This window comes from Leguminivora glycinivorella, unplaced genomic scaffold (assembly GCF_023078275.1).
Source record: "Leguminivora glycinivorella isolate SPB_JAAS2020 unplaced genomic scaffold, LegGlyc_1.1 Scaffold12, whole genome shotgun sequence".
NCBI lineage: Eukaryota > Metazoa > Arthropoda > Insecta > Lepidoptera > Tortricidae > Leguminivora > Leguminivora glycinivorella.
The window spans coordinates 557743-570370 of NW_025952837.1; the positions used below are offsets into that span (position 1 = coordinate 557743).

At 37.2% G+C, this 12628-nt stretch overlaps 2 protein-coding genes across 2 annotated transcripts; one reads left to right on the forward strand and one right to left on the reverse strand.

Moving 5' to 3' along the window:
* Positions 1–316: 316 nt before the first annotated feature.
* On the reverse strand, positions 317–5770 carry LOC125242194. The gene is made up of 6 exons (XM_048150909.1): positions 5644–5770; positions 5250–5375; positions 3118–5043; positions 2754–2923; positions 2124–2315; positions 317–1046 (listed from the first exon to the last, which is right to left on the reverse strand). The coding sequence occupies exons 2-6, from the start codon at positions 5338–5340 to the stop codon at positions 801–803; spliced, it is 2625 nt and encodes an 874-aa protein (XP_048006866.1). The 5' UTR covers positions 5341–5375; positions 5644–5770; the 3' UTR covers positions 317–800.
* A 573-nt stretch (positions 5771–6343) lies between these two features.
* On the forward strand, positions 6344–9301 carry LOC125242195 (dynactin subunit 6-like). The gene is made up of 4 exons (XM_048150911.1): positions 6344–6394; positions 6480–6650; positions 7145–7317; positions 8016–9301. The coding sequence occupies exons 1-4, from the start codon at positions 6384–6386 to the stop codon at positions 8237–8239; spliced, it is 579 nt and encodes a 192-aa protein (XP_048006868.1). The 5' UTR covers positions 6344–6383; the 3' UTR covers positions 8240–9301.
* Positions 9302–12628: the final 3327 nt, after the last annotated feature.

A 12628-nucleotide genomic window follows, 5' to 3' on the forward strand; every position in this document is an offset into this window, starting at 1 on the left:
CCTATTAGCCATCCAACTCTTTAGCACAACTTGCCTTGTCACACGCGAGCCCATACATCAAGCGCGACTTTAAGTAAGGACTCGCGCGCGACAAGGCAAGTTGTGCTAGAGGGGGTCCACACATAGCGAGATAATTGCCGCAGGCGTGCCACGACCGAGGCAGTGTGCGCGTTTTGCTCGGCCGAGCAACTTGTCTAGGCTGAGGCACGTCTGCATTGGACGTTTGCCGCGCGAGCATATGGCCTCGCGACGAACCGCGCTGTGTGGACCCGGCTCATCAATAATGAGTGGTATATATACATATGTGTAAGTCAAATCACAAGGTATGAATAGTTTGAATAGTATCTGAGATTCTAGGCATTTCGGCAATACAATGTTTTCCAAATTTTACGAAAGGTATAAAAACAAAAAAAAAACTTTGTCTTGTCTACATAGAAATACAATCTAAAGTGAATTATACACATAACATAGTATATATACTATGCACTCAAGCATAAAGTTTTCACTTCTAAACAAGAATCAAACTTAACAAAACATAACACATTTTTAAGACTTGTTCTTTCAAATAAACAAAGCGTAAAAATGAAAATGAGTAACATATCATAGATCAGAGAACAATCATCAACTTAGCCTAAGGCAGCGATACTTAATTTCGGCCCAATGGGCGTTTCTGTTTCTTGGTTTTGATATAGATAATAATAACCTTGCCAACTTCGCCTTTGCGCTTCAGGGATCGATCAAAATACCATCTTCATAGCCCCTAAGGTTGACAATGGCTGACCCAAGAATTTGCGTAAACATTATGCAGTGTTGAAAACTTGATTGAGTATTGTAGAAAACTGTGTCTTTTTCACTTTCTCTTGTATGTAATTGGCAATTTCTGTGGAGTAATCACTTCTTTTCTCAGCAATGTATGACAGCAGTGGCATTAATATAGCAGCGAATTCGTTAACATATTTTTCCTCGACTATATTGACGATCCTCACTAGTTTTCGCACGACGTTCATTACTTGGTCGTTGGCGAGAGGTTCCTTGAAATATTTGTTCTGGAAAAAATGGAATATGTTAAAAAAAGGCGGGACAACTTATACTTAATTTTTACACAACAGTGTTATGGTTTATTTGTAAAAATTGTGGTAAAAATAATAAGAAATTAAAAAGTGGCAACATTTCAATGGACGAGAACAACCGACAAATGGACACTATACGATGTTGATGCTTTTTAGTTTCTACTCTTTTTTGCCAAGTAAGCACTGTAGTATTTTCGTTTGGTACTGTATACTAAACTTGTGAGTAAGATACAAAATAAGCGCTTAAAGTTGTATGTAAAGTTAAACTATGACCACAGTGAAACGGGGTAGTTCCATATAACACTTTGAAACTGCAGAAGTCAACTAAGTATTCTTAGAAAATCTTTGAATGCTGAAAAGCTGAGATACGCGTCATACTCGTGAACGGGTGCCGTCTGTGAAGACCGGTCTGTTTAAGCTTACTGGGGCTGTTATAACTTAGTAACTTTAATTATAATTTTTATTAAATTAGGACACTTTGTTCGGTTGTCGTTTGTTTCCTTTCTTTTAGTGAATATTTTAAATATATGTTTGCATCGTTTAAGTAGCATAATTTTGCATAAAACCAGCGTGACTCAGGGGACCGTAACCATGGCAATAACAGGCAAGAAAAAGTTGATTCACCCAGATATACATTTTATCTTTAGTTGTGACATTTAGAGTCATTTGCACCTCTAAAGTAATTTTAGACTTTTTTTTTTGTATTTGTACTTTTTATATTTAGTGTAATTCTTGGTTGTAATTCGACATTTAGAGACCTTCTACATCTCTAATTAATTGTATAGAGTTAACTTTAGTTAGAACTTAGAATTAGTATATAATAGTATCAATTGTAATTTCAACTCATTTTTAAATATTTTCTAAATATGTACATGTGACGTGTAAAAGTGCCCCTGTAGCCTATTTGCTGAATAAATTATTTTGATTTTGAATGCAGAAAGTCTTCTTTCAGCAAAATATCCTATCTACGATATATAAAGGTACTTTCCCTTCATGTCCCATAGGCTTGGGACAACTTAAGATCTTATAGATCCCTATGCCTTGTATACCAACCTTTATAGTAATAATGAAGTTCCTATAGCAATTGAGCAGACAAGCCCATGAAATATCCGTCCTGTTTGACTTCTCTGCAACTGTGACAAGCAACACAGCATCTTGCAGAATTTCCAGGGTGGTGTCATCACCGAATTCTGACAAGCCGTCATATATTTCTGACATCTCCTGATAGGTCATGGAGCATAATACCTGAAACATAGGTTAGTTCATGAAATTTCTATGAGTCTTGGTTCCTCTTTGCCTCAGTCTATAGACTCAAATCCTATAGAGTCCTCAGTGTGCAATAATTTTAGAGTAGCATAAAACATTAGACCGGGACCTAAAATACTTCAGGCTAAAGAAGCAACTTCAATGAATCTATGTTGATTTAAATTAAGTACAAACAGATAAAAATGTGTTAAAGTTAGTTTTATAAAGAATAGATTTATTTTCAGTTCAGATTCTGCCTTTAGGCCTATTTGAGGTCTTGATAGCTCAGAATGTAGAGCACTGGGCTAGCAATCCAAAAGTCATGAGTTCAAATTTCACCCAAGTCAGTGAAATCAGTAGTTTTACTACTTTTATACTTATGTTGTTGTCGAAAATAATCGTGCAATGAACCCTTTTATATTAATAGAATGCACATACTTGTAACAACATGGATGTGATTTGATCTACATCCATCTCCTTCCGGATGCGAAGTCCAGTGATGACCTCAATGAAAGTGCTGCCAGGAGGGTCCCAGAGCTTGCGATAGTAGTACATATTCAGAGGCTGCAGATTCTTCAGTTTGCTTTTTAGCCATTTCAGTTCTTTTTCTGAAAAAAAAAAAAAAATTGGAGTGGATAAAAACAATTCTACAAGAACATTGGGTTAAGTACTTATTTAATTACAAAAAAGCCAACCCAACTACTGAGTACAGGCCACTCTTCTAGTATGCCACTTTTCCCGGTCCTGTTCCAGTTGTGTTGTGACCCACAATTTTCTGGATAGTATATTAAGTAATACTTACCAGGTATTTCAGCTTCATAAGTATTAAATATCTCTTGCTGCAACTTCAAAGCCAACTCCAATGTAGGCGGCATTGCTGCTTCGAAGGAAGTGAACTTCCACCTCACTATTTCTAAGACTTGAGCCAACATCGCCAACATTGGTGCTCTGAATTCCAGTAACTCCTCAATAGTATAAGCTGCCATCAATAATTTAATTTGGACATTCACACCAATAACATTCTTGTTTATTAACCCTTTGTGCAAATTTGGCATTATTATTAACATTAATAACTTATTCCCTGGAATAATATTCCGCTGTTTGAGCTTACTGATAAAATTTACAAAATTACTCTGCTTTACATCCGTGTCTAAAGAACTCTCCAATACAATATTACAGACTTTAATGATACATGGTTCTGTGTCTTGCCTGTAGTAAAAATTGCTATACTTCTCTAAGCTTTCCATAACTCTTAGCATAATATCAGTCTGTTTCTCATTTTCTGCTGCTAATTTAAATGTTTTCATAAATGTTTGCTTAGGATTCTGAAGGAACACTGTCAAGATATCTGACGGATCAGCATCATCAGAGACAGTGAGCTTGTTGAATATCTCTGTCATCATGGTTGTGTAATCACCATTTTCCATTTTATCATGGAGGTTGTCACTGAATTGGTTTGTGATGATTTCGTCTTTAACAGCATTATTGCACTGATGGAATGCTTTTATAGCTAGAACTTTCAAATATTCACTGTTTTCCTGGTCATCATGCAAATGATCAATGATCTTTTCAAATAATGTGTGACTTTGTTCCTGTTTTAACAGTGCTATGTTTGATTCAAGAAGAAGCAGCAGTGTTAAATTTTGACACAAATCATCTTTATGCAGCAAGGCACTGAGCCATGAAGGGCTTTCTTCATTGTGAGCATTGATTTTCTCTACAATAACTTCAATATCTGTTTCATTGATAATGTCTTTGTGATTCAAAGGTTCTCTGGATATCTGTTTTAGCATACCAACAAGAGTGTGTTCACAAATGTCAGGAATGCCCTGAAGTATTGAGCGGAGTTTAAAGCAGAGCTCTCCAATACTCTGCTGTATGCTTTTCCCGTTCTCTTCATATTCACTCCAAGCACAGAAAATATCAACACTGACGCTCATAACTTGAGTGGTGCAGTCATCCAGCAATAACATGTGGCATTTATTTAGACACTGCAGTATTGCATCATTTGGACTATCACAGATTTTGAAGTTCAATGTTTTTGTTGAAATACTTTCAGGATTGTGTGTGCCCAAATAAATCTCATTAAACCCTTCAGTCACAAACTCTTGCGTACTTGTGAAGTGCAGCATACATTCCTCAATCAAGTTTAGCATGATACTAAGGCTTCTTCCTAGGTACTTGTATTGATCATCTTTGGGCAAGTTCAGAACCTTATCTGCATTAGGAGGGTTTGTAAACTTATTGATACACAGCTGGAAGTTATTTAAGGCATCTGTCAGCAATTCTCCATCACTACCGTCATGGTAAAAGTGCAGTCTACAGATCAGCCTGTACAGAGCCGCTGCTACTATACGGACCCTATCAAGTTGATCCACGGGATTCAAGTATTTCATGTTGACAATAAATGCATCTGCTACTTGCAAGGCCAGATGAGGGTTGCAAAATGATATTATCTCATACAGAAATTGCTGCATGTGGAGATTAAAGAATATCTCATATAAAAGATACTTGGGCACAGTGGGGATCATCCAAATAACCATCTGCATGCCTTCCATTTCTGTCATCTCTTCAAGAATGGGCAGGTCGGCATTTAAAGCAATGTACAATGCCAGTTTCCTATATTCATCCAGTCTTTCTTGGACCACTCCATTTTCATTGATATAGTTTTTCTCATTCAAGAATTTGGAAAGTTTCTCAAGAACATATTTTACTTTTTCTTCATTACCTAAAACATGTAATAACTTTATATTATAACATATTTTGTGACTTTGAATATAATAATGGAAACATGTTTGTTTAGGGATTTCAATAATAGATTGCAATGAGGCAATACAATTTAATGGTATTGTGGGGGTCATAAGTTCTGAAATGAAAATAATTTATCTTCAGTAAGAACAATCATCTAAATTAAGAGTATAAAGAAAGTCTTACCTCCTCTTGAAATCAACTTTGAAAAGGAATGGAAATTATCTGCTGATAAAATCGCCCCTTGGAAGGCTGATAGGTCTTGAATATGGTCCATGGTCTGTCTACATGTATATTAAGTTCAACATCAGCCTGCAAAATAAATAGATGTTAGCAATACATAGAATCACTAAAATATATGTTACCTATTTAGAGTAGAAAACTATCCTCCACTTCAAATATCTGTAATAAACAAAAATGTTATTTTCATATTAGATCAAATTACAAAACAATAGCGACAATGACTACTTTGGATAGTGATAGAAATATTATTGTTTAATCACAGTTGCCGGCAATAACTGCGTTTTACTTTTTTTAGATAGAAAGTTCTCACCCAAAAATATTGAAAGTGGTTACTTACAATTAGTAACAGAACTTGACTCAAGCAATGTATGGTATCAAATACCGGATTTACTAACTTTTATGTATCAATTTTTCAAAAATTTTGTTAATCCACATGTATTCAATGTATTCTCTTCTGCCATCAATGAAGTACTAGAAGTGAAGTTCATTATCCAGTTGTTTCCGAATTGTAAGTGCAAATTATTTGTGTCTTAAAATCATTTTTTCATTTGCGTATTTTAAATAAACTTATTAAAGTATCAAGAAGTAAGTACATTTGTATAATATATGGTTAAAAATAATAATAGTAGAGTTTTAATACAGAAGCGTAAAATGTTTACCAGAAATATTCGTTTTGAAATACTACTTTTACATTAGAAGAACTTGGTCCGATTAGGACCCATAGTTCATTTTATTGCCATATAGTCCTTAATATTTCTCCATCCTTCTCGGGAAGTGAAACTAAAAATTCATGATGAAACTTGGCAAAAATTAAAATTGTATGCACCACAAGACACTGTCCAATATTCAATTAGTTGTTTGTGATAGCGTAGTGTTTGTTTCGTCTGCCATATTGAGAAAATAATAGCTAAACATAATTCTAAACAAAGTTTTGGGTAGATTTTTTCTTATCTGCTTGCAACATTAAGAACTGTCATTGTCAAACTTATGTCAAAGTTGTCAAACTGTAGAGAAATTTGTATTGATTTAAAAATTGATTTAAAGTATATAAATACTTTCAATATTACACTTATTAATATGTCCAATAAGTAAGTTTACCCTGTCACTGGTAATCCATTAAACTTGTCTAGTATCAATGAATAATTCCAATGGTAACATGAATTTATGTTCTAGCGTTAAGATACTCCCTGGAGCCACGGTATGCGAGGACTGCACACTGGAGGGTGACATCACCATCGGCGGAGGTACCGTCATCCACCCGAGAGTCACCATCATTGCTGAAGGCGGCCCCATTATAATAGCTGAATACTGTATCATTGAGGAGTATACCACCATCATACACAAGTAAGATTTTGTTTGGTATTTTGCCATAATTTCAGAATAATTGACGATTATTTTTGGGCTTTTGATAATGACTTGAAAGAAACAATTTCTCTGTCAACTTGTATTTAGAGACAATACAAAAATCCATACTAATATTATAAATGGGAAAGTGTGTGTCTGTTTGTTTCTCCATCTTAAAAAAAAAACATTATGTATTTATCTCAATGTTGCTAAAAATTTGGTCTTATTTTTTCCATTGACATAATTGGTTCGTTTTCTAGGTTTAAGAAATCTAGAAGGAAATCACATGCCACTAATTAAATATACATTTATTTCAGGCCATGGGCCCATAAAATTTGTTAGTTACATCTTTTAATTCTTCTTCTTCTTCATGTGCCATCTCCGTCCAGGAGGTCGGCGACCATATGTCCATATGTCTCTCTATTTTCTTTTAATTACAATAATATTTTAATATGTATGCACAACACCCTTTAAAATCTTGATTCAAATTCCAGAAAAAGCGACAATCAAGAGGATCCACCAAAACCTCTCTTCATCGGCGCCCACAACGCTTTTGAAGTTGGCTGCAAACTGGAGTCCTATTGTGGGCATGTTGGCGAGAGCAATGTGTTTGAATGCAAGTCCTTTGTGGGAGTGGACGTTAAAGTTGGCAGCGGTTGTGTCATAGGTAATGTATTTTTTCATAACATCATATTAGCAAACCAGGGTATGTCCTAATAATGATGCGAAGCAGATACCACAGAATGAAAAGAAGTCTCAACTCAACTTTTTATCAACCATACAAGATTTCCAGCATTAGACAGCATATTTCATTTAAGAATGGCATAGTGGACCTAGGAGATGTGTAAAACTGATAATTAGTCATCATGTTCTTTGCATTATCCCAGCATACGCCACGGCTCATGGAAGCCTGGGGTCCGCTGCAGTGGCGGAGCATCGATACAACTCGATTCCCAACGGGTTCCCTAAAGTTTTGTAGTATCTGTAGAAGTCCATACAAAACAGAGATTCCAAGCACCCCTCCGGCTTTACCAACGAAAATGTTCACGCCCCGCCACTGGTCCGCTGTGACAACTAATCCCAAGATTTGGCGCAGGCACTAGTTTTTACAAAAGCGACTGCCATCTGACCTTCCAATCCAAAGGGTAACTTGGCCTTATTGGGATTAGTCCTGTTTCCTCACGATGTTTTCCTTCACCGAAAAGCGACTGGCAAATATCAAATTACATTTCGCACATAAGTTCCGCAAAACTCACAAACATTAAAAAAAAACACTGATAATTAGTGCTATATAGTAAATAGATTTATGTTGAACATTTTCAACTATAAAAACAATAAGTTCAAATAAGGTTTTTTATTATCCAGGAGCAGCATGTCAACTGACAGCACCACAAACACTAGCAGACAATACAGTGATCTGGGGCTCCGAGCACCACATCAGAGAAGCACTAGAAAAGCAGCCGTCTCAACTATTACAACTAGACTTCCTAGGGAAAGTGATGCCGAACTACCACAGGCTGAGGAAACCTAACATTCATAAGCGGGCACCGTCTTCTAGGCAATCACAGGAGACTTCGCCTAAACTATAATGTATGGTAAACTAATTACTACTTATAAATAAATATACGACATTCTTACACAGATTGACTGAGTCCCACATTAAGCTCAAGATGGCTCGTATATAATATACAAATACTTATATACATTGAAAACATCCATGACTCCAAATATATGTGCTCAACACAAATAAATGCCCTTACCGGGATTCGAACCCGGGACCGCGGCGTAGCAGGCAGGGTCACTACGCGCTCAATTACGGGTTTACAATTACCATTTGAATGCTTTATGTTGGGTGTAAAACTGAAGGACATCGACATAAGGGAAAGAACCAAAGTTAGAGACATCCTCACACACATAGACATGCAAAAATGGAGGTGGGCCGGCCACACTGTAAGATGTAAGACCGAAAAATGGAGCCAAAAAGTCGTCATGTGGCACCCCAGAGATGGTTCAAGAGCTCAACGCCCACCACTCAAACGATGGGAGGACGAAATTATAACCACTGTAGGGCCTTTCTGGACTAGACTGGCCAGGCAGAGGAAATACTGGAAAGAGCTGGAGGAGGCCTATGCCAACAGGCACACTGAACTACGCGACTTCATCTAAACAAACAATCAAAAACACTAGACCACGTTCAGAAGAAAAGGCTAAATAGATAGATAGATAGATAGAAACTAACTCCTACTTATAAATAAATATAGGACATTCTTACACAGATTGACTGAGTCCCACATTAAGCTCAAGATGGCTCGTATATAATATACAAATACTTATATACATTGAAAACATCCATGACTCAGGAACAAATATTGAAAAATATTGAAAAATGTATGGGCGAATGTTCATTGTTCCATATAAAATTTGAATTTCACGCCCTTTTGCTGGACCGTCTATAGTTGTCAAGGCCATGGCTGTGGGCATGACTTGTTACGAAGCCCTGTGTTCTTTAGATGTCCCTGTTCATTGGTACCGTTATAGAGTGACCTATATGTAAGAAAAGAGTTAAATTATGTTTAACAAAAAATAATTAAGCTATATTTATATTTATAGGTATATTTAATGCTTAAAAATATTTATAAATTATCACAAAATTTATGGCTTTTGATCACAATTACTCCCCAGTCCTAATATCGATAAAGGTTCCACTTTTAGGACATGTACCTACAGTCAACCAATTTGAACCCTAGGCCACTGTAGAACTATGTCACAGTGACGTTTTAAATCAGATTGTAAGAAATCGCTTACTGCTTGTCATTTTGACATGGTTGTAGACATGGTGTGTGGCCTAGGGTTCCAATTGGTTGACTGTAGCAATACAATGGCCCGTCTGGCGTAGCCGAATGGCAATCGTCGACGCCAGACGCCGACAGAACAGCAGTTTGGCTCTGTCGCGCCAATACGCAAGAGCGAAAGAGATAGATAGTTTCTAGACAGATATTATAGCAGGGGCGGCTCACTCCGCGATTCTATCGACGCGCTACAAGTACATGCCGGCGGCCGCGAGTTCGCGGCCTAATCAGGGGTAGCGCGCATTCTCACGGAACGCACGTTCGCACTTTCTATTGTTACTTTACGTCGCGAGTTTTTTTAAGGTTAGTGTCCGCGTGTGTAATGGCTAATAATGTTTAGTTAAATGAATATCATGAATAATATATATACCATGGACATTTTTACACAGATCTACTATTGATTAAGTCCCCCGGAAAGGTTCAATAAGTCTTGTGATGTTGGAATTTAAACAAAAATGTATAAATACTATATCTTATACTTTTAAACGAGCAATTCTTGTATATTTATTTATTTATTTATATATATATTTATTTACACTGACGATCTCGGAAACCGCTCTAACGATTTCGCAGAAATTTGTTATGTGGGGGTTTTTGGGGGTGAAAAATCGGTCTAACTTATCCTTAGGTCCCGGAAAACGCGAATTTTCGAGTTTTCATGCGTTTTTCTTCGCGCGCCATCTCGTGTGCAGTAGTTGTACTGTTAAGACAGAATTCTTTCGGTCGATGTAAGTACTATTTATTGCAAACACTAGATGGCGACACAGGTCAAGGCTAAAACGAATAGAAAATACACTATTTGAGTTTTTGTGGCGAAATGCGCGCCATCTCGTGTGGAGTAGTTGTGTTGTTAAGGCTGAGAATTCTTTCGCTCGATGTAGGTACTATTCATTTTTGAACTAGATGGCGACACATGTCAAGGATACGAAACAGAACCGAGCGAAGCTCGGTTGCCCAGATATTATATATTACCTAGAAAGTACTCAAGACCTGAATATTATAGTATAACATTTTATCTGAGTATTAATTCGTTTTAATCAACATAGACAACCCTATCGCCGGACGCCGCGCACGTGCGGCTCGTTTCTTTGTAAGAATGTTGTAGGCATTTATAAAGGCGTCATGTCGTGAACATCAAAGCAGTGAGCCTTCTGTACTTGTACTATTATATATTCTGTGATTATAGTGAGTGTTTGTGCATTTGGTTACGTAGTACCAAAGAGGATCGAGTATTATAGAGAGTTACTGTCGAGGTAAAATGTGTAATCACAGTGCATAGACTGCTATCTCTTGAGACAGGCTTAAAACTTTTGAACCTCAGTTTTGACAATTTGGCCCATATTCTTAGCTTGATATGTGTAAAAATGTCAAATATTAATATTAACGTCATCTAGCCGAGCGTACCCCAACGGTGTAACGCCATCTAGGCCACCGTACCTTTTTCTGTATGGTACTGAGGTACGTTATTTTCTTAGACTTTATCTGTCTATACGGAGTTAAATATGTCTTTGGTAGTACGTACCCAGGTCCATATATGTTGCATTGCGTCGCATTGTTTGAGTTGTTACATCTGACATGTTGCAGCGTCGAGGTACCTATTTTACAAACGACGAGACGCAACGGACCTGTAGGGCTGGGCTCAACGACTTAATAACGAATGTGTGGAATCACACACGCATTTAGAGCTTTTATTACGGAAAGTGCCAAAATGTATTGGGTCCTTCATCCCCTCTGAGTTTTTCTGCCCATATCTACGGCAATACGACATTTGACCGTCATTTATTTGTATTTTCCGTTGCCTCTTTCGAACAGTTTGAGGCAGCCATGCATGGCGTAGCCATCCGTTCTTTAGCCGGATGTTTACTTGGGCATTTCGACGTGGCCGATCAAATATTTGCGTGTTCGGATTTTTCTGACTGAAACCATCTGAAATGTTACCTCACAAAGAGTGTGAGTACTAAAAATCTAGATCTGACTTTGCAGTGACAAAGTGTAAAAGTGTAAAACTGTGACTAATAAGTAAATACAAACGTCTAACTAACGAAAAGCAGTAAATACTTGTAGGAGACGAAATCTATCGATAAACCGTTTTTAGAGCATTTTAGCATACAGCAGATATAGGTAGTTACATAGATCTGTGAATTATTAGCAACTTAGGTAGTAGGTATTTATCTATTTATGTACCTAAATAGCTCGCGTTATTGTACGATTTTCTCAGAACAAGTGTAGGTAAGTTACGAGTAGGTAATCGGCAGTTTATTACCAAATTATGTAATAGATAATGTAATCAATGCATAGGTAAACTACAAACGATCAAACTTTTCACTCCGCAAAGGTCGACGCCACATAACTCGATAGAAAAACCGACGAGCTGAAGGGGTTTGTTTTCCACTCGCGAATTCGTCAGGCGAGCTCTCGTTCGGATTTCGAAATAGTTCGAATATTCCCGCCAGAATCCGTCTAAAAACTCCACGCTCGAGTCAAGTGGGGTACACAGGAGGTTGAGCCGCACCTGAATTTTTGTTTTAGCACAGATTTTTTTGCCTAATTATTTTTCAACAGGTGACGAATTCCCCGTCTCGAGCACCACTAGGCGTCGGCAATCGCGGTAGCTTTAGTTTAGCTGTCGCTCGCAATTAGTGGGCTCTGAATACAACTATAAACTGCTGTATGCCGTCTGGAGGATTGTGCTCTAGTGTGATTATGGCACTAGCGGATAATGGAGAGCATTTAGCATCGCACGTTTCTGAATAGGATTTCGGCGCCACTCTGCTGAGAGAAATTAAGCTACAGATATTGACACTACATTAGGTTAGTTAGGAGCGCAATTCTGTAAAAAATAACCGCTGATGTTGCTACTTCTTTAGAGTCAGATAATTTTTCATGGGCAGTTTATTTGTACAGTCGAATTCATATAAGTATCTACTTATATCTACGTCATCTAATCACTTTGCTGAATAAAAAATCAGAGCATTCTTATCACTACATAGTATAAAACAAAGTCGCTTTCTCTGTCCCTATGTATGCTTAAATCTTTAAAACTACGCAACGGATTTGATGCGTTTTTTTTTACTAGATAGAGTGATTGTATAGGAAGGTTTAAATGTAGGTATAGTACCCGTGCGAAGC

Coding starts and splice junctions, on each gene's coding strand:
- LOC125242195 (XM_048150911.1), top strand. Junction 6,651..7,144: donor TATACCACCATCATACACAA/GTAAGATTTTGT, acceptor TTCAAATTCCAG/AAAAAGCGACAATCAAGAGG. Junction 7,318..8,015: donor TGGCAGCGGTTGTGTCATAG/GTAATGTATTTT, acceptor TTTATTATCCAG/GAGCAGCATGTCAACTGACA.
- LOC125242194 (XM_048150909.1), bottom strand. CDS start 5,340: ATGGACCATATTCAAGACCTATCAGCCTTCCAAGGGGCGATTTTATCA. Junction 2,924..3,117: donor TTATGAAGCTGAAATACCTG/GTAAGTATTACT, acceptor TTTTTTTTTCAG/AAAAAGAACTGAAATGGCTA. Junction 1,047..2,123: donor ACTTCATTATTACTATAAAG/GTTGGTATACAA, acceptor CATTTTTTCCAG/AACAAATATTTCAAGGAACC.